This window comes from Ranitomeya imitator, chromosome 5 (assembly GCF_032444005.1).
Source record: "Ranitomeya imitator isolate aRanImi1 chromosome 5, aRanImi1.pri, whole genome shotgun sequence".
Taxonomy (NCBI): Eukaryota; Metazoa; Chordata; class Amphibia; order Anura; family Dendrobatidae; genus Ranitomeya; species Ranitomeya imitator.
In genome coordinates, this window is record NC_091286.1 from 443,631,772 (window position 1) to 443,659,109 (window position 27,338).

Sequence of the window (27,338 nt, forward strand, 5' to 3'; positions counted from 1 at the left end):
CTTTTTTGGTTCAACAAGTAACTGTTGGAGCACGCTCTGGGATCCTAGAAACTGACATTAAACCTACATGGATCCGCAGAAATCCGTTTTGTTTTCGTTAGATATAGTTGTATGTGTAAGACAAGCCCTTTACGCTCATCTGTCATATTAAACATGCTGCCCTATCTAATGCCACACATGGAGGGCTGTCAGGTATTGAGTGAGACCGATGTCCTGACTCAACACAAGTTCTCCAACGTTTTTTCTCCAATTCTGTTCCCGAGCTCTCAGTCTGTTTGGCCCTGTAATATACTGCTTACAGATGGGGCTTGTGAAAAAAAGTAGTTGGGGAGTTTCACCTGCATTTTTACACCTGCGGATTCTTATAATGGAATAGGTGTAAAATGCTGCGGATTCTGCACAAAGAATTGACATACTGGGGAAAATAATCCGCAGCGTTTCTTCTCGGAACTTTCCGCAGCATGAGCACAGCAGATTTGGTTTTCCATAGGTTTGCATGGTACTGTATACCGCATGGAAAACTGCTGCGGATCCGCAGCCAAATCCGCAACGTGTGCACATACCCTTAAGAATACAGAAAGGCTGGATATCCCTACCAAAGTGTGATTTGTTTAGGACTTTGATAATTCTTATTTTCAGGCCGGGACGTTTATGGAATACTAGTCACATTTGGAAGGATGGTCTTTTCTTCCTTTCCTGGCCTGTTTTATGTCTCAGTATTGGAATTAAAAGGAGCTGAAGTGTGTGTACAATAGAGGGTGAGGATTGCTGGTCTATCGGTGTGCTGTAACACACCACTGGTTTGTGTCTTTTCTGGGTGGTTGGTAGTAGGCCACCTGGATGTACAGGCTTTACATTTAGTTTGTACACCACCAATAGCAGAAGTCCTGCATGAACCCACCTCCTGTGTCAGTCTCTGACTGCTCTTGATCCCATTTTGCCTATCAGTAAGCACCCAATCTGTCACAGGCGGCATGTTTAATGGGACACGTTTTGATCTTCTATTTTTAGTTTTGTGTTTCTTGTTTGTCCCATGTTAATCTGTAAATTGGCTTGTGCTCATTGACAGCTTGCAGCTCTGAGAGATGAAATAGAGGTGCGAATGAGGAAAAGTGTCAAGAATGGACAAACTGTTAGCCCAGAGGTAATATCCCCAATATATACAATTTTTTGGATTATTATTATGAAGCACCTTTTTATGCATGCTGATTTATTCTAGAATAACATTGTCCACTTTGCAGACCATCTCACTGAGTGTAAAGGGCCCTGGAATACAGCGGATGGTGCTTGTTGACCTACCCGGGGTAATCAGTGTAAGTACTACAAATCTTTTCATTTTTCTAAACTAGTAAAACATATTCCTAACATAACTCCATTTTTTCTTTACAGACTGTGACATCGGGCATGGCCCCCGACACAAAGGAAACTATTTTCAGCATCAGCAAAGCTTATATGCAGAACCCAAATGCCATCATCCTTTGTATACAAGGTAAGAGATGTGGTCATTCAGGGGACACATAAAGGGGTCATCTTCTACTGGACAATCCCTGATTTGAGCCCAGGCAGTTGAGAAAAAAATTGAAAATCCCTTCCTAGACCAGCACCGCCAGTTACTCACCACTGCATCCCCCAACAGTCTCTTGAGTGAAACACTCAGTGGGTGAGAGTATGGGGGCGTCAAATGAGTGTTTAGCCATTCTGTGGCCCACTGATGGGCTACAGCATTCCCATTTCATCTGGCTGCAGCACGGAGTATGGAGGCGCAGCATTGCTTCAGGAGGTAAGTATTTGGTTTTATTTTATTTTTTTCTCACCTCTCTGGGCCATTACTGAGTGATTGTCCATTAATGGATGACCTCTTTATGGAAATGGTAAACCTTAAAATGAATCACTATGGTAAACAGGAGGTAATCTTCTCTCCACTCTCTCGGTCAGTCTGCAAAAGTTTCTGAAACATCCTGACAAATGCAGTCAAAGCCCATAGTGTATGAAAGATAATCCAGCTCACCATAGTTGTCTCCTCTTTTCGGTCCGGGGCATGGAAGCGTCTCTGCCAAGGAGCAGGTAGGCTCATTGGATAAAGTGGATCCAGCTCATGGACTCACAATCTTATTTATTAAGGCAAGTATGTACGAAAGGATGACTTGGCTAAAAACATATAGAATAGACAAACCTGAGGCATGAGAGTCAAAAGATTCACTTTAAGGCCATGTTCACACAATGCGTTTTTAACTGCGGAACCGCCGCGATTTTGCCGCTGCGGGTCCGCAGCTGTTTTCCATGCAGGGTACAGTACAATGTACCCTATGGAAAACAGGAACCGCTGTGCCCACATTGCGGAAATTCACTAAAAAAGCCGCGCTGAATAGCTGCGGTAAAAAAGAAGGACCATGTCACTTCTTTGTGCGGAACTGCAGCGGTTCTGCACCCATTGACCTCCATTGTGAGGGTCAAACCCGCAGATGAAAAAAATATCTGCGGGTTTTCTGCGGTTTGTGATGCAGAACCGCTGCAGCAGGAAGTGCGTGGGCGGAGTGTGGCTGTCCCCCCGTGAACCCCAATCCCACCCCTCCCCCCCCCCCATTCTCCGATGCCACCCCCGTGCTCCGACGCCCCCCCCCCCCCCTGTGCCCTCATCTCCCCCCCTTATACTTACCGGGCTTCCCGGTGTCCGTCCGTCCGTCTTCTCCCTGGGCGCCGCCATCTTCCAAAATGGCGGGCGCATGCGCAGTGCGCCCGCCGAATCTGCCGGCTGGCAGATTCGTTCCAGGCACATTTTGATCACTGTGATAACCTCACAGTGATCAAAATTAAAAAAAAAAAAAGTAAATGACCCCCCCCCCCCCTCCCCCCTTTATCACCCCCATAGATAGTAACAATAATAAAATAAAGAGTTTATTTATTTTTTTTCCCCCACTACAGATAGAACTAGGGTTAGGGGTAGGGTATTTTCAGCCATTTTAACCCTAAAAAAACTTCCTAGAAAACACACAGACTCTGCAGAGAAAACTGCATAAAAAACTGCACTAAAAACGGCATCAAAAAACGCACCAAAAACGCACCAAAAAACGCACCTGCGTTTTCTGCCAAGAGCTGCGGTTTTTAGTGCAGAAAAAACAGCAGGGAAATCAGGAACGTGTGAACATGGCCTAATTATGACCAATCATACAGAACCAAAACCGACGTTTCGGCCGTCTGGCCTTTGTCAAGGTAATTATCTGTATATCAGGCAGAGTTTACGTGCTGTCGGACTTCAGTGGTAGCAGGGATTCACCGCTGTGAGAGTAGTGTCACAGCTTCAGTGCGTGCAATCTTGGTCAAGAACTACGGGAAATGTCTGACCTCTGTAATTGCAAACAAAGGTTTCTCTATCAAATATGAAGTTCTGTTTTTCCATTGTATCAAATACTTAGTTAATTTGCATTTTGTATAATTAAATATGTAAAAATCATACAATGTGATTTTCAGAATTTTTGTTTTTAGATTCTGTCTCTCCCAGTTGAAGTGCACCTATGATAATAATTATAGACCTCGCCATTCTTTGTCAGTGGGACAATTTGCAAAATCGCCAGTGTATCAAATACTTATTTTCTCCACTGTAGCAACGTCAATGTTACCTGTATGTTACTAACCTCAACAATCAATGTTTTTAGCCATGTCATCCTTTTGTATATACTTACCTACCTTAAAGGCAACCGGTTTCCAGAACAATTGCTCTTAACCCCCAGACCATTTTCCGTTTTTGTTTTTTGCTCCCCTTCTTCCCAGAGCCATAACTTTTTTTATTTATGCGTCAAAATGATCATGTGAGGGCTTGTTTTTTGCGGGACTAGTTGTACTTTTGAACGACACCATTAGTTTTAATATCGTGTACCGTATACGGGAAAAAAATTCCAAGTGCGGTGAAATTGCAAAAAAGAAAGGGCAGTTCCACAGTTGTTTTTTTTTACCATGTTCGCTAAATGCTAATACTTACCTGCCATTACGATTCTCCAGGTCATTACGAGTTCACAAACACCAAACATGTCTAGGTTCTTTTTTATTTAAGTTGTGAAAAAAAAATCCAAACTTTGGCTAAAAAAAGAAGGCACCATTTTCCGAGATCTATTGCGTCTCCATTTTTTGTCATCTTGGGTCAGGTGAGGGCTTATTTTTTGCGTGTTGAGCTGACATTTTTATTGATACCATTTTGGTGCAGATAAGATCTTTTGATCACCCGTGATTGCATTTTATTGCATTGTACCTGGCAACCAAAAAAGTAATTCTGGGGTTTTGACTTGTTTTCATTTCGTTGTTTAGCTGACGGGTTAATTTTTTTTTTATGTTGCTAGATCGAGCAATTCTGAACGCGGCGATACCAAATATGTGTATGTTTGTTTGATTTTTCTTTTTTTATTTTATTTTTGAATGGGGCAAAAGGGGGGTGATTTAAACTTTTATTAGTGATGAACGAGTGTGTTCGTTACTCGAGATTTCCTAGTATGCTTGGGTGTTTTCTGAGTATCTTGGGCATGCTCGTAAATTGTTTGTGTCACTGCGGCTGCATGATTTGATGCATGATTGAATATATGTGGGGATTCCCTAACAAACAGGCAATCCCTGCATGTGTTCAGGTTGTCTAGCAGCCGCAATTCATGCAGCTGCGGAGACAAGAACATGCCAAATAACAAAAGATGCAGCACTCACCCGAATCTTGCTGAAGATAATGTCCTTTATTCGCCTTAAACGATGTTAGACATATTGCGGAGAGGCGGCAGGAAGGAGGACTAGGTCCGGGGGAGAGAAAGGACATCCTTTCTCTCCCCCGCACCTAGTCCTCCTTCCTGCCGCCTCTCCGCAATATGTCTAACATCGTTTAAAGCGAATAAAGGACATTATCTTCAGCAAGATTCGGGTGAGTGCTGCATCTTTTGTTATTTGGCATTTCTGGATTTCTAACCACTTTATATGCTAAGCACCGCCCGGCATTGCGAGTACAACGACTTGTGGTTCAAAGTTTATGCCGAGACTCCTCCTATGTTGCTACTGCCTGTGAAGATTGATATACCGGGTGCCGCTCAGTTTCTCTTCTGCTGGAGACAAGAACATGATCTATGAGCACGCCCAAGATACTCGGAGAGCACCCGACCATATTCGGAAATCTCAAGTAACAAGCACATGCGCTGATCACTAACTTTTATATATATTTTTATTTATTTTTTTTATATTTAAATAAAAAAATGTTCTACTTTTTGCATGCTTTCAATAGTCTCTATGGGAGACTAGAAGCTGCTGTTGTCCGATACATACAGGCGATGATCAGATCGCCTGTGTGTAGCAGAAATGCTCACTTGCTATGAGCGCCGACCACCGGGATATGAGGTTAATCTGCAGGTTAATAGTGTTACTAACCTGCCCGACACCCGCATGTAGCAGAAAGCTGCAGGGAGAAAATGATCTTTACTCTCCCAGTCAGCATTCGGGTTCAGTCACTGCGCTGAGTGTAGAGAGCGGCAGCTGTAACTTCGCTCCTGACACTGTCACTGGCTCTGCACTGGGGTCGGCTATCAGTCAGGGCCGGAGGCAGCTACAGCTGCTTCTCTCCATAGTCAGAGCAGTGACTGAACCGGAATGCTGACTGAAAGAATAAAGTTCATTTTCTCGCCATAGCGTTCGGCTACGTGCGGGCAGGTAAGTAATGCTATTAACTTGCAGAATAACCCCATATCTGCAGGTTAGCAGCATTTTTTTTCTGGTGACAGGTTCCCTTTAAGGTCAAGTTCACACATTCAATATTTGGTCAGTATTTTACCTCAGTATTTGTAAGCCAAAATCGGAAGTGGGACAATCAGGGGAAATGTATAGAAAATACGTCATCACTTCTGTATTTATCACTGACTCCTGTTTTTGTCTTATAAATACTGATGTAAAATACTGACCAAATACTGAACATGTGCATGTAGCCTGATAAAGAAGATTGTGAGCCCATAAGCTGGATCTACCGTGTCCTTTTCAAAGCCTACAGAGGACATAGAGCTGGATTTCATGCTGATCTGCAATATTTTCACCTGGTGAAAGGCTTGGGGTAAGACATAACCATTTTTTTTTCATCCTAATTGTTTTGCCGACGGATCGTGACGGATGGCCACACGTCGCGTCCGTTGTGCACTGGATCCGTTGTGTTTTGGTGGACCGTCGTCACAAAAAAGTTCAATGTAACTTTTTTTTGTACGTCGCATCCGCCATTTCCGACCGCGCATGCGTGGCCGGAACTCCGCCCCCTCCTCCCCGGGACATAGACTGGGCAGCGGATGCATTGAAAAACTGCATCCGCTGCCCACGTTGTGCACAATTTTCACAACGTGCATCGGTACGTCGGGCCGACGCATTGCGACGGCCCCATACTGACGCAAGTGTGAAAGAAGCCTAAGTAGGATGGGTTTTTTTTGTTGTTTTTTTTTTTTTATGCTTTTCTCATGGGGGCAATTCAGACAAGGATGGGGATGAAGGGGCCATACATACATGGTTGGGGATGAGCAGCCGTGCAGACAAGGATGAGGAGTGGTGCAGACAAGGTTGGGGATGAGGAGCTATGCATACAAGGTTGGGGATAACCAGCAGTGTAGACAAGGTTTGGGATTGAGGAGCCATGCAGACAAGGTTGGGGATGAGGAGTGGTGCAGACAAGGATGGGGAGGAGGAGCCGTGCAGACAAGGTTGGGGATGAGGAGCCATGCAGACAAGAATGGGGATGAGGAGCCATGCAGACAAGAATGGGGATGAGGAGCCATGCAGACAAGAATGGGGATGAGGAGTCATGCAGACAAGGATGGGAATGAGGAGCCGTGCAGACAAGGTTGGGGGTGAGGAGTGGTGCAGACAAGGATGGGGAGGAGGAGCCGTGCAGACAAGGTTGGGGATGAGGAGCCGTGCAGACAAGGATGGGAATGAGGAGCCGTGCAGACAAGGATGGGAATGAGGAGCCGTACAGACAAGGATGGGAATGAGGAGCCGTGCAGACAAGGATGGGAATGAGGAGCCGCGCAGACAAGGATGGGAATGAGGAGCCGTGCAGACAAGGATGGAAATGAGTAGCCATGCATACAAGGATGGGGATGAGGAGTGGTGCAGACAAGGATGGGGAGGAGGAGCCATGCATACAAGGATGGGGATTAGGGGACAATGTATACCCAGCTTATACTCGAGAAAATACATTTTCCCAGTTTTTCTTGGCAAAATTACGTGCCTCGGCTTATACTCGGGTTGGCTTATATATGGTATATTCAAAGATGTATTGATTAAAATGTACTTTGTTGGACAACCCCTGTAACTGTAATATTGACTAAATTAGACCAATAGGGTGAAGAAGCAGAAGGGAAGAAGAGAGGGAATACTCTTTTGTACATTTTTTTTTGTTTGTGAATTTGACATTGTTTCTCCTTATTTCTGCTCCAGATGAGCAAACTACCAAGATGTTTTCTTTTATAGAGATGGTCACACTTGCTGATGAACAATTAATATGGGACATGTTATAGGCAGCATCTGACTGCTACTTAATTCCTATGGCAGCATCACCGGAGTACTTAATTTCCCCGACAGGACAGTTTGTGAAGCGAGCAGCCGCTGTTGAGCTGCAGCATTCACACCCTTCCATCAGGTGGAAATGTGAAGGCTGCATCAGCCACATGACCTTAACCAAGTCACGAGATTGTAGAGAGACATGGTGCTTGGAGCGGAGAAGAGGCGCTGGTCTTGGACAGAGAGAAGTATGGTTTGTTTATTTTATGTCCTATTTTATAAGCACTTTACAGACAATGAAAAGGCGTTGTTTATTTTTGGACAAACCATGAATATACATAGCTTTATTTCCAAATGATGTATACACTGAATTATGATAGCTGTATATGGCATTGCACTAATGTTTTTACATGAAAACGTACCTTTTATTTGTGTATATTGCAAAAATTAAGATAGAAAAGATAAATATTTTTGTCTTTTGTCAGACGGGTCTGTAGATGCCGAGAGAAGTATTGTTACTGACCTTGTAAGTCAGATGGATCCACAAGGCAGAAGAACTATCTTTGTTCTGACCAAAGTAGATCTAGCTGAGAAAAACGTAGCCAGCCCCAGCCGAGTAAGTAAAGTTTTGTGTCCTTTAATATGCTATTATGTGTTGTTCTATTCATTTTATATACTATATATAGAATAGTAATTCTTATTTTGGCCTTTTAAAGATCCAACAAATAATTGAAGGAAAACTCTTCCCAATGAAAGCTCTTGGATATTTTGCTGTTGTAACTGGAAAAGGTAAGAATAGTCCAACTGCTTCTCTTATAACTGATCTGAACTAAGCAAAGCCCTTGAAGATATAATGCCCCAATCAAGGCTCTAACTAGTCATCTGGGCAGGCTGCGATGAGGACTAGTAACTGTTTCCTTGCTTTTAGTATGACAACTCTTCTTGATTTACAGCCATCTTGCTTAGCACCGCTAACGCTGACTTCACATCCTGGGCAAGATGTTGATGAACTCAGTGTTGGTATGCTAAGAACAAGGAGACTGAGACTAATCCTTATTGCAACACTACCCTGTTTAGTGGTGAAATAAGGAAGTGGTGGGTATAAATAAAGCCAAGCCTATCTTATCAGATAATGCTATTAACCTGCAAATATAGAGTTAATTTTCAGCATTATGAAGGTGCCCAGCCAAAGTACTGTAAAGGTACCTTCACACTAAACGACGCTGCAGTGATCCAGACAACGATCCGGATCGCTGCAGCGTCACTGTTTGGTCGCTGGAGAGCTGTCACACAGACCGCTCTCCAGCGACCAACGATGCTGGTAACCAGGGTAAACATCGGGTTACTAAGGCTACGTTCACACTAGCGACGCGACGCACAACGCACCGAAAAACGCGTGCAAACGCACGCAAAAACTCTGCGTTTTTGCGACGCGTGCGTCATTTTTTGACGAGAATCGGACGCAAGAAAAATGCAACTTGTTGCGTTTTCTTGGTCCGACGCTAGCGTCAAAAAAGACGCACGTGTCGGAAAATGCAACAAGCAAAAACGCATGCGTCCCCCATGTTAAACATAGGGGCGCATGATGCGTGCGTCGCCGCTGCGTCGCCCGACGCTAGCGCGACGCACACTAGCCGAATGCTAGTGTGAACGTAGCCTAAGCGCAGGGCCGCGCTTAGTAACCCGATGTTTACCCTGGTTACCATCCTAAAAGTAAAAAAAACAAACGCTTCATACTTACCTTCCGCTGTCTGTTCTCCGGCGCTCAGCTTCTCTGTACTGGCTGTGAGCACAGCGGCCGGAAAGCAGAGCAGTGACGTCACCGCTGTGCTTTCCGGCCGCTGTGCTCACAGTGAGTGCAGGAAAGCACACACGCCGATTCAGCGATGTCAGCGGGAGAGCCAGCGACCAAATAAAGTTCTGGCCTTCTAGCCCTGACCAGCGATGTCACAGCAGGATTCTGATCGCTGCTGCGTGTCAAACTGAACGATATCGCTAGCCAGGACACTGCATCGTCACGGATCGCTAGCGATATCGTTTAGTGTGAAGGTACCTTTATTCATGTACCTGGGAGTTAATTAACTTTTTCTCTCTTGGGAGCCCACCAGCTTTACTGCCACCGGTCACTGCACCGAGCGTGGCGACTGAAAGCACGCCCTGGCACTAATTGACTGCTGGCTCGGCAGTGCATCAGGATAGAGCTGGCTGCCGGTCAGTGCCGGCCGTGCGTCCAGCCGCTGCTGTGACTGTATTTTCTCCAGCACGCCTGCATCGGTTTTTGCACTTTCAGTAGTCCACACTGGCACCTTATAACACTGTTAACCTGTAGACTAACCCTATATCTGAAGGATAATAGCATTATTCGACCTGATAGGTTTCCTTTAAATTACTCCCGCCTTGTGTAAATGTTTCCCAAACTCCAGTCCTCAGGGCCCCCAACACATCATGTTTTTCGGATATTTTTTTTATTGCACAGGCATGAGTCTGCAGCAATTCTGATGCCTTAATGATAACTCCATTAGTCCCTGAGGACTAGACTTTGGGAAACACTGTTGTAAAAGAAGCGATTTAAACATTGGGCCATTTGGAAAGGTATTTAGGAGCCCTGTAGCAGTGATTTAGTTTAACAACGCTTTTGATGACAAGATATAATTATTCTGCGCCTTTCTGATTTCCCTGCTGGGTCCCCACACCTGCTGAACCTTTCCTTTAAGGGTTTTTTTTGTTTGGAAGTGATTATATGCAGTGAGCACGCTTGGTGTAGAGGACCTCCATTACTGAAAAGAGGCAGTCCGATCCGATATCAGGTTATGCATCGGGAGACACGATGGTGCCAAGCGCCGCTTTTTTATTTTTATTATTCAGTTATATATGAGGATGATTTTCATAAATGCACAAAAATATATTGTTGTTTTTTGAAGGCAACACCAATGAAAGCATTGACTCCATTAAAGACTATGAAGAGGAGTTTTTTCAAGGGTCCAGTCTTCTGAAGTGAGTTTTCCTTGCTCATAACTGCAGCTGTCACAGTATGTATGTCGTCAGGTTCCATGCGTGATAGTATGTACTGTGCCTATAAACAGGCTTATAACGCCTTGGAATTGAATTTGATTTCCCTAAGAATAATGAATGTCTACAATGTGAGCCTTATCTTTTACAATTAGTGCGTTCACACATTGAGAGAAACCAAAAAAAAACAGAGATGTGAACTCTGCATCAGGCCTTGTTGACACAAGTGAAAACTAGGAGTGCACCAGAACACAGCAGTGCAAATCTTTTCAACAAGTTTTTAAAGTTACAAATATGAAATGGAGAAGTGTGAATCCGGTCTGAGACAACATCCACACTGTGCTGATTTAGTCCGTGCGGTGACATAAACTAAATCCCCGAGCACGCCCAAACTACTCGGAGACCACCCCGGCATGCTCGGGAAATCATGAGTAACGAGCATACTCGCTCATCACTAATTTTAACCCCTTCGTAACAGGCACTTTTTTTTGTTTGTTTTCCCCTTTTTTCAAGAGCCACAAGTTTATTATTGCGCCCATATAGACGTATGAGGGCTTGATTTTCGTGTTGCAAGTTGTGCTTTTGAAGGACACCATTCATTTTATCATGTGATTCATTAGAAAGCTGTAAAAAAAATTCAAGTGTTTTGAGATTTCAAAAAAAAAAAAAAGAGGTAGTTTCACAATTTTTTTTTTTTTTCTTTTTACCACGTTTACTATACTGTAAAACTGACCTTGGCGATATGATTCTCCGGGTCAGTATGATTACTCAGATACCAAAACATATATAGTTTATTGTTTTTGTTTTTTTTTTAATTTCCGGTAAGTGGTGAAAAGCTGTAAAAAAAAAAATGTATATATTTTTTGCTGGTCACCATTTTCCGAGACCTGTAACGCTTTCATTATTCGTGGTCTGGGTGAGGGCTTTTTTTTGTGCCCTGTGCTGATGTTTTTCCTGATACCATTTAGGAGTAGATATGATGTTTCGCAATGTTATTGCAATATTGCGGCTACCCAAAAAACTAAATTCTGGTGTTTCGGGCTAGTTTATTTTATATTTTGATAGAGCGGACTTTTCCGAACACTGCGATACCAAATATATGGTATTTTTTATAGTCTTAGAGGACTTGAAGCTTCGATCGTCTGATCGCTTGCACTAATGCACTGCTGTATAAAGCTAAAATCACAATCTCATCTTAACGCCAGCTAAAAGCTGGCTTTCACGGGAGTATCGTAATGACAGACACTGGGGTCATCCGCAGACCACCGGCTGTCAAGGCAACCAAATGGTGCCCTGTGATCATGATGGGTGGGTGGAATGACACCGCCTGCCAGCAGCAGCATTTTACAGACTGATGGGCAGAGCTCCACTCCATCGTCGTTATTAGAGGCAGATGATGACCGATTGAGCCATCCTCTGCTGGAAAAGATGCAGGCTCATTATGTTTGCCCACATCAAAGTCAGGTACACGAACCTTGACGCACATGTACATCAAAGATTGTGAAGGGGTTAAATTACTATTCAGAGTGCTATAAAGTTATCAAATATAGTGCCGATTCCCCTTTAGGCTGCAGTCACATGCTGCAGCAGCGAAGTGCCTGAAAACAAGAATAACGCACACTTGCTCCTTAAGCAATCACTTAATTTTGTAGGAACTTGTGTTTCACCTGCAAAACTGCACAACTGATCCCTAGTTAGACCGCACATGGAGTACTGTGTCCAGTTTTGGGCACCGGTGCTCAGGAAGGATATAATGGAACTAGAGAGAGTACAAAGGAGGGCAACAAAATTAATAAAGGGGATGGGAGAACTACAATACCCAGATAGATTAGCGAAATTAGGATTATTTAGTCTAGAAAAAAGACGACTGAGGGGCGATCTAATAACCATGTATAAGTATATAAGGGGACAATACAAATATCTCGCTGAGGATCTGTTTATACCAAGGAAGGTGACGGGCACAAGGGGGCATTCTTTGCGTCTGGAGGAGAGAAGGTTTTTCCACCAACATAGAAGAGGATTCTTTACTGTTAGGGCAGTGAGAATCTGGAATTGCTTGCCTGAGGAGGTGGTGATGGCGAACTCAGTCGAGGGGTTCAAGAGAGGCCTGGATGTCTTCCTGGAGCAGAACAATATTGTATCATACAATTAGGTTCTGTAGAAGGACGTAGATCTGGGGATTTATTATGATGGAATATAGGCTGAACTGGATGGACAAATGTCTTTTTTCGGCCTTACTAACTATGTTACTATGTAACTGCTACGATTGGAGTGTTGCGTAAAGGGAACCTGTCAGCAGGATTGTGCTGAGTAACCTGCAGACAGTGTCAGGTCGGCGCCATTATACTGATTAAAATGACACCTTGGTTGATTAAATCTGACTTGTGGTTGTTGGTTCATCTTTGTGTAGTTTTCAGTTAATGATATGCCCGTGATTCGGGGGGGTGGGTCTTCATGTGGTGCTCTGCTTACATATGCATCTGTATGGCTTCCTCAAAGATGCCTGCGCAGTAGCATCTATTAGATCGCTGATAGATGCTACCGTGCAAGCACAACCGCCGTCATCTTAGTGGAGACATTTTTTTTTTCTCTAGCAACTTGGCGCTGCCTGCGCAGATGCATCTATCAGCGATTGCCAATAGCTGGTACTGCACAGGCGGCGCCATCTTGGAGGAGGCATTTTTTTTTTTTAATGAATTTTTCAGCACCAGTTAACTGAATTATATGCACATTTTACATGCGGATCATGCTGCAGCGCAGGCGCCTGCCTGCTGAAGGTGCTTTTTTTTTTTTTCCAATTTATGTAATATTCATTATGTAAAATAGGGGGCTGGTCAGTGAGGGATCAATGACCTGTCAGAAGCCGTTCTGGTGAATACCTAATCAGAGCACCACATGAAGACCCCCTCCACCCCTCCCTCCCCCCACGATAGGCCGCCTCTGAAAATAAGGATTAAACAGCCACAAGACGGATTTCATCAACCAAGGTATCACTTTAATCAGTATAATGGCGCCGACCTGACACTGTCTGTAGGTTACTGTGCACAATCCTGCTGACAGCTTCCCTTTCAGGTGTCTGTACAAATAAAGGATGGTATATATGTTTCAATAATTGCTGCATGGCAAAAAGAGGATGTGGTTTATCACGGAATGTTATGATTTTGCAGAAGATATAGGCGAGTCACATATATTTGACCTATTAAACGGTTTATTCTACTGTACTTACATCTATCAATGATTTTCTATGGCTTTAAGATACCATTGTATGCCACCAGTCACAGGCCCTTTGCTAGACATCTGCATCCTCTGTGGCTTCCTCTGACCAAAGCCAGAAAAACTTGATGGTATGATCCAGCACAAGATTAGGTTAAATAATTCAGTTATGATTTAGTTATGATTCCATATTAACATTCCTAGTTTGTGTATGATACATAAGTATTAATGCATTTTAGACACTCGGTGAGTCCTGAGTAGTAAAATAAACCAAGTGCACCGTTGTGAACATCCAATCTGAAAGATAACAAACAGGTATCTGCTACATAGGGGGTGCGTAATGAACATATGTACTAGTCTTGGTATGCGACTGGTTAATTAGATAAAAATAATATAAGGTAACTGTCCACTTATCTAACAATGAATACGTACTGTAGAACCAATAACACACCGCGCACTTGTGGTTGCAGTGATGAATAGACATTTCATGTTTTTGTGCAGAAAAAGACCAAATAATTCACTTTTATGTTTTATCCATTGAAATGAAACAGAATCATCATTCAAATAAAGCATATTGATTACCAGCGTGATGTGCGCACAGAGTGAGCCACTAAATACAGAGTTCAGCCCAGTGCCTCGGTATTGAGCCGTGTACCCTGCTATTCCCTCCCTCTAATATATGGTACAATGGTATATGTGCAGCATGAATGTTAATGTTCTGTATATATGTGTACACATCCATATTTGAACAGTGCTGGGGTTTTCCTTCCAGGAAAGGGATGCTTAAGGCTCATCAGGTGACTACCAAGAATTTAAGTCTCGCAGTGTCGGATTGTTTTTGGAAAATGGTCCGCGCTTCAGTTGAACAGCAGGCTGATGCTTTTAAAGGTAACATTCATGAGCAAATGGCAGCTAAGCAATGTTGGGAATTGAAGCAAATGTTCTTACAGGTGCAATTTGATGTGCTTAAATGTAGTCAACGCTCTTTTTTCAAGCTTAGTAATGGAGACAAATCCAGTATTACACCATAGCTAGCACTAGAGATGGGTGGTGGACACCTGGATGTTCAGGTCCGACGGGTTTCAGCAGAACGGTTACAAAAAGTTTGGGTTCGAATACCAGAAAAGTACCCGAACCTGGATCCCATTCACTTGAATGGGGTGCTCGAACATCCAGTTTTTGCCGCGCTGTCATGTGCATGACAGCGCAGCAAACACTGCTACTGATCGGCGGTAAAATCATCGCCGATCAGACATCCGCTGTCCCCACTCTGTCAAAAGACAGCGTGAGCGCGCAGCTGTGATCGAGGTATGAAATTTACCCATAGTCGCTGGTGTCAGCTGATAAAACTATTGCTCCCAATCAGCCGTCACCTACTGCCGCTAATAACAGTGAGAGCAGAAGTGGCACATGGGAGTATTCATCACCAGACGCCTGTCAGCTTCAGCAAAGCTGGTTATCAAGAATAGAGGGGTCCCCACTCTGTTTTTTTTTTTAAATTATTTAAATAATTAAAAAAAAAAAAAACCGCATAGGTTCCCCCCCATTTTTGACAACCAGCCTTGCTAAAGCAGAAAGCTTGGGTCTGATATTCTCAGGCTGGTAAGGGGCCATGGATATTTGCAACCCCCCAGCCTAAAAAATAGCATCCCGCAGCTGCCCAGAAAAGGCACATCAATTAGATGCGCCAATTCTGGCGTTTTGCCCGGCTGTTCCGACTTGACCTGTAGCGGTGACAAGTGGGGTTCATACTTGTGGGGTTGATGTCACCTTTGTATTGTCAGGTGACGTCAAGCCCACTGTTAAGTAATGGAGAGGCATCTGTAAGACACCTATCCATTACTAATCCTATAGTTATATGGTAAATAAAGATACAGCCAGAATAAAGTCCTTTATTAGAAATAAAACAAAATACATTCACTTTTTTATTTAAAAATAACAAACACAGATATACAGTTATATTTTGCTACTTTTAGATATGGGGGGGGGGGAATATCCATAGCCCCGTACCAGCTTGAGAATACCAACCCCCAGCTGGTCTGTATTAGCAAGGCTGGTTCTGAAAAATGGGGGAGACCCCAAGCTGTTTTTTTTTTATTTATTTATTTAAATAATTAAAAAATATGGAGTGGGATCCCCTCTATTCTTGATAACTAGCCTTGCTGAAGCTGACAGCTGAGGGTTGCAGTGCCCAGCTGTGAGTTTTACCTGGCTGGTTATCAAAAATGCAAGAGAACCCATGCATAATTTATTTTTTATTTTTTTTAAATTTTTTTATTTATTTACAGCACAGGCGCCAGCTAATGAATACACCCATCATCTGCTCCTTCTCTCACTGTTGTTAGCGGCAGCAGCCGTCTGCTGATGGGAGCAGTAGTCCCATCAGCCGACACCAATGACCGGAGGGTAGCTTTATACCTCCAATTATAGCTCTCTCACGCTGTCATTTGACAGCGTGGGAACTGCGGCTGTCTGACTGGCGGTGATGATTTTACCGTCGATCAGAAGAGGCATTTGACACACTGTCACTTCTGGTGAAGTCCATATTCGGTGCCTGTGCCGGAACATAACATATTCTATGCATGTGTATGTATATATAACAGCGGGAACCCGGATACCTAGATCGCTCCCGATAATGGGGTGCATGGAGAGCCTGTGTTGTGACTGTCACACAGCCGCGACACATGTAGCTGCAGCAGCGGACACCTTATTATCGGAGCGCTCCCGGTACTCGGGTTCCCGATGCAGTTTCTTCGGTAAGCACTATAAGCCTGCCAAATAAGGAGGGAGTGACGATTTTCGCTCATGCCTATTACTGAAGCTATATACGGTAAGTGACTAAAATAAATAAATAATGCACTTTTAATAGCCGTACGATAACATTTTATTTGGTTTATACCAATTGTGTAATTGAGCATAGTAAACTATCACTTATAGTTTCAAATTGTGGTTTCCATCTGATCGAATTATATTTACATTTTTCTTTTTTTTAGCCACCCGCTTTAACCTGGAGACGGAGTGGAAGAATAACTATCCCCGATTACGAGAACTTGACAGGGTAATGTTTCTTGTGTTCGCTGATATAGTATATATATGGTATATTTAGAACATCTGCACATTCAGACTCGATATGTACCTGCTCTACCTTTAGTATGACTTTTGTGCTAGGCAGGGTCCTTGGTACTGATATTCTGAATAACCATCTCTTATTTATTTATTTTTTAGAATGAGCTGTTTGAAAAAGCCAAAAATGAAATCCTTGATGAAGTAATAAGCCTTACCCAGGTTACTCCAAAACACTGGTACGTATTGAATTAAAAATCTTGTTGTGTGTGTGTGTGTCTATGGGCGATCCAGTCGGCAGCATTTGAGATGAGCGGACAGATTGTGGGACATAAAAGCAGTCTCTGCTCAGTATCTGTGACTCCTCTGGTCAGCCGCAGCAGCTCACGGTCATACATACAGATAATTGCAAGCTGGGTTTGGATGTAATCTTGAATTGCAGCTTGTAATGTGATATGAATCTCAACTAGATACAGTATCTGGATATGTTCCTATTTGGCTGATATGAGAACTGATCGCTCTTTTATTGATTACATACATATAGACAGGTGGGAAGTTAGGTCCGATTCACATGTATAACATTCATGGTCGGAGTACGGATTGCGTTGTTTGGACCGGCCGCAGATCTCCTAGCCTGAGCTCAACAGCCGCATTTACAACGCAGCTTGTCCGGACATCGTGGTCCCTACTTGGAACGTGAATGTCAGACATGTGAAACCAGCCTTGGTGTGTAGCAGTAGTGTGCTTGTGGAGTCCACAACATCTCGCTAAATAACTCATTTATATTAATAATGTGTTTCCAATAGGGAGGAGATTCTCCAGAGGACGCTTTGGGAAAGAGTGTCCACTCATGTGATTGAGAACATTTACCTTCCAGCAGCGCAGACCACAAACTCAGGAACCTTTAATACCACCGTAGACATCAAGCTGAAGCAGTGGACTGACAAGCAGCTGCCGAATAAAGCAGTGGAGGTTAATAAATAGAATATAAATAATTCAGAAAAAAGTATGCGGCACTCACCATGGCAGCTTGAATTAAAAGTCCTTCATTTCATTATGACTTTCATCTTAGATGATAAGGTGAAGAGAGGAGAGAGGACGACAGCCGTTTGGAACAAATAGAATATCTCTCTTCCTGTCCTTCTTTTGATCTGTGTTAATAATATTAATGAATTTTAAGCTTGTGCGAGTCCTGCTCACAAGCTTACAATCTATAAGGAAATGAGGGACACAATAGGTAGAATTTGCTTGTCATGTATGGTCCAGCCATCAATATAATAACTAGGGGTTATGATATAACGCTACATGATCCGGTCACCAGCTAGTATCTGTCTAAGTACAGTTGCCAAGTGCTATTGAGCACATGGATGATGTAGACAGATGAGTAGGAGGGTGTTCTCTGCCAGGCATTTTTATAGAACAGTATATTGTAGTACTGATGTTTTTATGCAGTGGATACATTGAAAAGTGAGCAATGACAGCATGTTTTGCCTTCATCAACCTTCTCTCTCCATCTTAGGTGGCATGGGAAACACTTCAGCAAGAATTCTCCCGGTTTATGACAGAGCAGAAAGGCAAAGAACATGATGACATATTTGACAAATTAAAGGAGGCGGTGAAAGAAGAGAGCATCAAGAGACATAAGTGGAATGAGCAAGCAGAGGATAGTTTGGTATTTTGTGTTGTCACTTATTTACATTATTAGCTTTTAAAGACCTGTCATCAGGTCAAAAGTGGTCAATGTTTGCACTTTTTTTCTGAATTAGTTTTGTATTTTTTCCTTTAATCCACTTTATGGTTCAACATATCTGTGCCTTTTTATTTAGGGATAATTTTTATGGTCTTTACCAGCATTATTACTCTGCAAGCAACGCTGCCTTGGTAAAGACCATAAAAATCTGCACTGATTAAAAGGACCGGATCTCTGGAACTGTATGATAGGTGTAAAAATACCGAGGGAACAGTGGGAATACAAGAAAAAGGGCCCACTTTTGATCCAGCGACAAGTCTTCTTTAGGACACTAAAGTTTTTGGCTGGGTTATGGTCTCCAGTCTTCCTTTAAATCAATCAAGATCTAATTTGTAGATTTGACCAACTATCATGCAGTAAATGTCAGAAGTGGTGCATTTTCCAAAGTATCTATTTTCTGTTATAAGTTACTGTGATATGCTAGTATACATTCTCCTTGTATTTGTACATATTCTATAACCGAGCACCATTACCTTGTTTTTGACATAGCGAGTTATCCAGCACAATGCTTTAGAAGACCGGTCAATCTCCGACAAACAGCAGTGGGATGCAGCAATCCATTTTATGGAGGATACCTTGCAAACTCGTTTGAAAGACAGTAAGTAGTTGAGCCTAAATTTGTATTAATCCTTCTGTGCAAATTACAGTTCTATTTGGCCAGCTTCTCACAGCTCCAAATGATATGCCACTTTTTTCGAGATGGCAAATAATCTTAGAAGGAGCAAAGATTAACAAAATGATTCTTCCTTTGCAGCGGAGTCTGTCATTCGTGATATGGTGGGTCCAGACTGGAGAGAAAGATGGCTTTCTTGGAATTCTCGGAGTCCAGAACAGGTAAAAGTTTTTAAGTTAATAACTTTTAAATGATCAGTTAGCTTGAGACCTTAACTAAAAATATGGTTTTTTTCTGTTTTAAGAGTACACGAAATGAAACAAAAAATGAGCTTGAAAAGATGCTGAAGGTAAATGAAGACCATCCTGCCTACCTTGCCAGTGATGAAGTCACAACTGTGCGAAAGAATCTGGAAACCCGGGGAGTGGAAGTGGATCCAGTTTTGGTGAGCACCTGATGAGTAAATGATTGATATAAAGAAGTTATTGTTCTTTTCCTCAGTGTAAGTGTTCACACCTACCATCCTTTTTGCACTGCTAACATACTACAGCAGGCAGATGACGCTGTGTAGTTAATGGGTTATTAAATTCATGTGATGAGAGCAAGAATGCACTTTTTTGCATACAGTTTTCCATATGATCAGTTCTAGAAAAACCTTACCACATTTTTTTTATCAAATAAAGTTAATTGAGAAGATGAAAAGGATTACATGCATGATGGCTATAGCAAAACAAACAATGTATGATATTCAAAATAATACTTCCGGAATGCAATATGAGCATGCCTTGGGTGTAGTGATGGCATCATTGAATGAAGAAAAATGTGTCTGAAAATAATCACAAATATGTATGTTAATGGACAAAAAAAATATTAAACTAAATCAAACAATGATCATTGCTGCTCGTGAGCTAGAATGTCAGCGCATGGGTCCGAGGTCAACCAAGGCCTTGTAGAAAAAGATAAAACTCTTCGATTACTCTAATCTCCCTCCAGCCAGTCGGTACACGATCTCCTCTTTATCACACTGCACCTTTACACATAATTTTAGATGCGATGTCTGCTCCTACTGTCCCACTAGTGGCATGTTTAAATGTATCCTGTAGGGCACGTTCACATGTTTTGGTACTTTAAATGGTCAAGTGCAGGACTATTCTGGTGCCGTAGTAAATGAGTGCAGTAATGCCCAATCAAGATTGCAAGACTGCACAAATTAAAATTTGTGAGGTTTTTAAAGTGGATCTGTCATCAGGTTTTACAATACAAGCTGTCCGCTTTATTAAATCGATCTCGGCCTGATAAGGATGCTGTAATTACTTTGAAAATCCATAGTAGATTGACTGTAAAATCTTTTAAGAAGTTTTGTCTCTTTCTATGCTCACCTAGCCCGATTAACTGTTCTTCAGTATCCTTTTTTCCCTGCTGGGATCTCTCTCTGCTCAGTAAAAGCTGCAGACTTCATGGGAGAAGACCGAATACACTTGTACTCATGAGCTATTCTGTTCTACAGATAAACATAAAAAAAAAATCACCTTCATATCAGAAATGGCCACCCTGAAATGGATTTTCACCGTTAATACACCTGCCTCATCAGGGCAAGAGATCTTTTTAATAATGTCTGCAGTTTCTATAGTAAAATCTGGTGACAAATCCATTATAAAGAAATATAAAAGAATGCACTGAAAATCTTGCAAGTTGCAACTGTTCTGTATGAATAAGATTTCCCCTCCGCCTCTTTGGGGACACAGGACAATGGGTTTTTAACCTTATCCTTGCACTGTCCAAAAAAATCACCAGCAACAGCAGCACAACAGAGGTACCTGCACTACAGCAAAGGTACTTGCATCATCTCGAAGAACATCTCCAGTCTTTCCGGGTAAGAGCTACGAAAGGGGGTGCTCTGAGCAGTCCAGGCACAGGCAGCAGACTTTTCCTGGCAAGGGTGGTTGGGCCTTTTTTCCCATTTTTTTGGGCCTAGGTAAAAATTTAGTCCCCAGCTTTGGCCTTGTACAGGCTGAAGCTCCACTCCCACTATGATGTGTTCCAGCGGCCCCGCGCTTCTCATTCTGAACGAGAGGTGCCCATGAAATCTCGGAGGACATCTTCCTACACCCTGTCGCAAGCTGACAGGGTCTCCGGATACTCAGGAAACCTCCTGCTTACCTGGATAGCGACGCGGAGTGTGGTCTGGATAAGGAGCGCTGCCATTAGCTCTCTCTCCCTTTCAGTATCCTATCCCCGGTGGGAACTCTTGATTAAGGGGGCACATAGGAGTACACCATGTCCCAGCCTCTGGCACCTAAAAAGTCCCATAAGACTCTTAAGGTACCGTCACACTAGACGATATCGCTAGCGATCCGTGACGTTGCAGCGTCCTCGCTAGCGATATCGTCCAGTGTGACACGCAGCAGCGATCAGAATCCTGCTGTGATATCGCTGGTCGGGGAAGAAAGTCCAGAACTTTATTTTGTCGCTGGCTCTCCCGCTGACATCGCTGAATCGGTGTGTGTGACACCGATTCAGCGATGTTTTCGCTGGTAACCAGGGTAAACATCGGGTTACTAAGCGCAGGGCCGCGCTTAGTAACCCGGTGTTTACCCTGGTTACCATCGTTAAAGTAAAAAAACAAACACTACATACTTACCTACCACTTACCTACCACTGCAGAGAAGCAGAGCGCCGAGGACAGACAGCGGTAGGTAAGTATGTAGTGTTTGTTTTTTTACTTTAACGATGGTAACCAGGGTAAACATCGGGTTACTAAGCGCGGCCCTGCGCTTAGTAACCCGATGTTTACCCTGGTTACCGGCATCGTTGGTCGCTGGAGAGCTGTCTGTGTGACAGCTCTCCAGCGACCAAACAGCGACGCTGCAGCGATCCGGATCGTTGTCGGAATCGCTGCAGCGTCGCTTAGTGTGACGGTACCTTTAGTCTATTTCACTTCATGTAACTCCTGCCAGTCTGCTTTTCCAAAAGCTCAGAGTTCGCTGCTCTGCAAAGCCTGACCCCAAATGCACTCAGGAGCCCCCTGCTGACACTGAGCACGATGCTGCAGGTACCTTCGCTGTAGTGCAGGTACTTCTGTTGTGCTGCTGTCGCTGGTGATTTTTTTGGGGACGGTGCAGGGATAAGGTTAAAAACCCATGGTCCTGTGTCCCCCAATGAGTGGCTTGGAGAAAAAGATTTTACGGTGAGTACACAAAAATCCCTGTTTTCACAAATTGACATCTGGCCTCTGACACGTGAAAACGGCCGACAGTGAGACATCAGTGACCAATAAGTGCCAGTCGGAGTACAGTTAGCTGTCTACGATGCATTAAGCAAAAGTTCTGAGTTGTATTACTGCCTGTCTAATGACGATGGACTGGACTGAAGAAAATCAAGAGCAACCAGACTGTTCCCGTTAATGTTCATGAGTTCAGAAGTTCGTCACTTACCATTTCCTCCTCCTTATACAATGAAATGTAACTGGTAAAGCTTCTGGAATCACTGGCTTCTGGCTCTGGATTGTGTAACCCTTCATGTGACTCTTCTTTCTGGTATTCTCTAGATCAAAGACACGTGGCACCAGGTATACAGAAGACATTTCCTGAAAACTGCTCTTGGTCACTGTAATCTTTGCAGAAGGGGCTTCTATTACTATCAGAGGCACTTTATAGACTCCGAGGTAAGAATTTGCTTTAAACTATATTCATCTGTGAAATGTAATGAACACGTTTACTTGAAGGGAAGCTTTCATCAGAAAATGACCCATTGTTTAAACTGTTTTCTTATGTTTAAAAGGGTTCTCTGGGAGCGTTAATAAAAGAATTAAAATTCATTTAATTATTACGGATTTTACTGAATACCTTTTTATCTAGCAAAAATGTAGCCAAAAAGGAATCTATATACCGTGCGCTGTCAGACTCTTAAATATGAATAAAAATTGGGAAAGAAAAAACGCAATAGGGTCTTATCCGATGACAATGGGGTGTCTGGAGAAAGGGGAGATACACTCCCCTTGCTGGGTTGCTGATTGTCAACACAAACGGCATGTGACAGCTACTGCACAGATACTGGTTGAGAGGACAACTACAGGAATAAAAGCGAAACGAACGGAGGTGTCACTTATGCGCTGCTGAGATGGAATATCCTTAGAATAAAAACATTTATTAAAACAGGTTAAAAGTCAACACGTTTCGAAGTCACGCAGGGCCTCTTCATCAGGACAAACCTGGTGGGGCTGTCTTTTAGGCTATGTTTCTTTGAAAAAACCGCCAAACCCGGCACATAGTGTGTCAAAGTTTAAATATGTCACAAGGATGAACGCCGAAAGCAGCCAATATTACAGTTTCAGAACCAAAATACAATTAACACCATTGTTTTTTTCACTGCTACACTTTTTCACTTTATATAAATTCTGTCAATTTGATCTACCACCCATCTTCCAGCACGGACACCAACTTGAATTCCAGCAATTCAGTAATTCTGTTGAGGTTTTCTCTTGTTCTCAAGTGTCATCTCCTGTTTATGATGATCACTCCCTGATGTGTCTTGTTCTTCCTTTGCTGCCAGGCATGCGGGTATTACACTCCGTGATCCTTCTCAGTAAGCACCGTGATCCCTGTTGGTATTCGTTTAGTGATTTCTATTTTTAAGTAACCTTTCCATTTATTTTTTTTACAAATGAAATATTAAATACGGTAACCTGTTTCACACACTTTTTAATTATTACTCTAATTCTCACATATACAATATTAATCCCCCTGTTTTTCAAATAGACAGAGAGAGACTGACTTTTTCCCAGATCTGAAAATCCTTCAGGGCATGCTCAGAGGGGAAAAAACGTGATACGTCGCTGGATTCCTGTGTGTGACGGGTCAGCGACGGATCCTGCAATTTTTTTGCAGGATCCTGCATTCTCAAAAAATGACGAATTGTGACGGAAGCTGAAAGACAGAAGTGTGAAAGAGGCCTTAGTTTCTGTAGGAGGCACTTGGGTCTGCTTTCAGGCCCCACTTTTTTTATTTTTATTCTATTTTTCCCTTTTATGGAGCGAATGGGGGCGACGGACCCTTTCTAGGTTCCGATCTCCTCCGAACCATCAACAGGCAAGAACACGGAGTGCCCCTTCCCGTACCCTTTCCTGCACCATTGGATGCCAGCCCTGAGCTCACTTTACGGGCGACAGTTTCTTCACGTTCCTATCTCCCCTCTCCATAGCAGGCGACCACATGGAGTAGCCCTCCATTTACCTCTCCTGAAGCCAGGTGCATAGCCTGACATGATGTTTATGGCATCCGTGCAGCCCCCCACTGCATCACCACTGTTATAGCGGATGATGGAAGGCGGCAGAAGCTCTCCACCCCCTCCCTGACTATGGCGACGGTGGATTGAGCACCGGTCCACCGCATCTACCGTGAGTACACCTGCGGGGCCGAGGCGCTGGGGGTCCTGGTCCCTGGGATAAGGGAGGTCCGCAGATACCTTAAAGCCCGGGTCCGTGGGTCACGTCGCACAAATAGCGGTAGCGGCGCTACAGGCCGCAACAGCAAGCTTAAAATTTAGCCCCCGGCTTTTCCCTCTTCCAGGCCAGAACGTTGACTCCGCCCACCGGCAGTTACCGCCGCTCACTCTGGCGCTTCTCGTTCTGTGAGGACTGCCTTCTCTTCCTGATCTTCCTCATCTTTTGACACCACACAGGCTGATGCTGCAGCGCTGCTCCAGCGTTTTGAATCACAGCTTCAGGGAGCGATTTCTGTGGACATTGCGGACCTCCCCCAGGGACTCAAGACACAGGACCTTGGTAAGCTGCAGAAACATAGCTTAACCATTCCCCTGCTAGTAAGCGCTCTCCTCAAGGCTATACTATGTCTCAATCAAAGCCTCACAAAAAGTCTGGGAAAACCCACACTGTGTTTTTTGCTGCTTGTAAGGTATCTCTACCCCGGGGTCACAATACTGCGTTATAATCAGCTTGTGAACCAGTGACTGCTCAGGAACCACCTGTTACTGATACCGAACCCAGTGAGCCTAGTCCCCCTGAGTGGGCTACCTCCCTTACCCGGTCTAGGGCATCCCTGGCAAAAGTGTTAGACTCGTTCCGAGACCCTTCCTTTAACCAGGGCACTCTTACGGACAACGCTTCCGATGATCAGAACCCCTTGTACACTAGGGGTCGTACCTTACCAAGGAACTCTCGCTCTTCCAGGAAAAGGACTCATGCATTGTCCCCAGACCATCACTGGGTATCGGGTTCTGAGAGTTCCATTGCTCTCTCTCCCTCCCTTGGGGCTAGTAGAGAACCTGTCTCAGAGGACAATTCTGACAAGTTTCTAGATCAGGAATTTCAACACGATCAGGAGACTCTCAACTCTCTCATTGAGTCAGTAAACAAGGCTGCCCTGAAGCTAGATGAGGAACCTTTATCTAAAATGGATCATTCTGTATCCTTTAAGAGGACCAAGCGGGCTCACAGAGTGTTCGCCAATCATCCCGAATTTAAGGAAATCGTTGAATCTCATAGGATCCGTCCAGACAAACGCTTCACAGGGCAAAAGCCCATGGAGTCACAATATCCCTTTGCTCCTGATCTAAGAAAAGATTTGTCACAGTCTCCTCCGGTAGATCCTCCAGTATCGCGCCTAGCTACTAAATGTATTTTATCCTCTTCAGAGGGCGCCTCGATTAAAAACCCCACTGATCGTCAGATCGACAATATGGCCCGTTCAGCCTTTGAATCCTTAGCAGCTGCACTCTTTCCATTTTTGCCGCTACGTAGGTGGCTAAGGCTATGACCCATTGGGCTGAGGTCTTGTCTTCAGCTGTTCTGGATACCAATCTTCCCCCCGAGGTAGCAGACCTTGCTACTCAAATAGCCAGAGCTGGGGATTTTCTAGTGACCGCGTCTCTGGATGCCGCTGACTGCGCTTCTAAAGCAGCAGCAAACGCAATCACCATTCGGAGGCCTTATGGCTCAGGGACTGGCGTGCGGATTCTGCTTGACTTCTTTACCATATCAGAGCGGTCGCCTTTTTGGCGAAAAACTTGATCAATTAATTTCTGACGCCACACTGGAGGGAAGAGTAAATTTCTCCCACAACAGAGACCCTTTCGGCCCTTTCGGAACCAGCAACAGCAGGCTCGGTGTCGAGATTTTTTTTTTTTTTTGCGTTCCAACTCAACTTGGTCCTCTACTTCCACATCTTCCGGACCCGGCCGGCCAGACCGTAGGGATAGAGGTCCCCAGACATCTTACAAACCTTCCTCTTCATGGAGAGGCAGGCCTAGGCAGTCAGGATCCAGGGGGTCCAGACTGGGCAGATCTCCCACACAATGACTCCCTGTGGTATCCGGGGGACACCCACAAAGTAGGCGGCCGCCCGTTTTCCTTCAGCGACGCGTGGCTCTCGGTCGCTCATGACGAATGGGTCCGCGGCCTAGTGTCCTTCGGATACAAGATACTATTCTCCTCTCTCCCAACAAATCGTTTTTTTCCTGTCTTCTCCTCCCAGGGCAAAGGCATCAGCGTTCTTCCAAGCCATAAGCTCTCTAAAAGAAGACGGGGTTATTATCCCGGTCCCTCAGAGCGAAAGGATTCAAGGTTTTTATTCAAACCTGTTCATTGTTCCAAAGAAGGACTGTACAGTACGGCCCATACTGGACCTAAAACTGCTGAACACGTTTATCAGGGTACGACGGTTCCGAATGGAATCGCTTCGTTCTGTCATCGCCTCCATGGAGAAAGGCGAGTTCCTGGCGTCTATAGACATCCAGGACGCGTACCTCCACTTTCCAATTTTCCCCTCTCACTAGAGGTTCCTTCGCTTCGCAGTTCAAGAACAACACTTCCAATTCGTTGCCTTGCCCTTCGGCCTCGCCACCACTCCCAGGGTATTCACCAAGGTCATGGCGGCTGCCGTGGCCATCCTTCACACCCGAGGCATGGTGGTGCTACCGTATCTAGACGATATCCTCATCAAAGGCCCTTCTTAACGTGCCTGCAAGGAGTCCGTGAACATCACAATGGGTTCTCTTTCTCGCCTGGGTTGGAAGATAAACTTCAAAAAATCTTCCCCAGTACCGGCTAAACGAATTTCCTTTCTAGGAATGATACTGGACTCGTCGCAGGGGTTGGTGCTTCTTCCCCCGAAAAAGATCTCAGCCTTACAGCAGGAAGCTCAGAAGCTCTCTCAACGTCGCACTCCACTCTCTGTG

General features: G+C 44.0%; 1 protein-coding gene across 8 annotated transcripts in view; it reads left to right on the forward strand.

Annotated features, from left to right (window-relative positions):
- OPA1 (OPA1 mitochondrial dynamin like GTPase) overlaps positions 1 to 27,338 on the forward strand; it is a 165,737-nt gene that overhangs the window by 88,513 nt on the left and 49,886 nt on the right. For all 8 annotated transcript variants that reach the window (XM_069727167.1, XM_069727170.1, XM_069727163.1 and 5 more), the window contains 15 exons: positions 1,070 to 1,144; positions 1,242 to 1,313; positions 1,390 to 1,489; positions 7,983 to 8,113; positions 8,214 to 8,286; positions 10,419 to 10,491; positions 14,492 to 14,607; positions 16,713 to 16,777; positions 16,945 to 17,021; positions 17,589 to 17,754; positions 18,302 to 18,454; positions 19,022 to 19,130; positions 19,287 to 19,366; positions 19,450 to 19,590; positions 22,693 to 22,809. In XM_069727167.1, the coding sequence (XP_069583268.1) occupies positions 1,070 to 1,144; positions 1,242 to 1,313; positions 1,390 to 1,489; positions 7,983 to 8,113; positions 8,214 to 8,286; positions 10,419 to 10,491; positions 14,492 to 14,607; positions 16,713 to 16,777; positions 16,945 to 17,021; positions 17,589 to 17,754; positions 18,302 to 18,454; positions 19,022 to 19,130; positions 19,287 to 19,366; positions 19,450 to 19,590; positions 22,693 to 22,809 (1,548 nt within the window). The remainder of the gene's footprint in view (positions 1 to 1,069; positions 1,145 to 1,241; positions 1,314 to 1,389; positions 1,490 to 7,982; positions 8,114 to 8,213; positions 8,287 to 10,418; positions 10,492 to 14,491; positions 14,608 to 16,712; positions 16,778 to 16,944; positions 17,022 to 17,588; positions 17,755 to 18,301; positions 18,455 to 19,021; positions 19,131 to 19,286; positions 19,367 to 19,449; positions 19,591 to 22,692; positions 22,810 to 27,338) is intronic.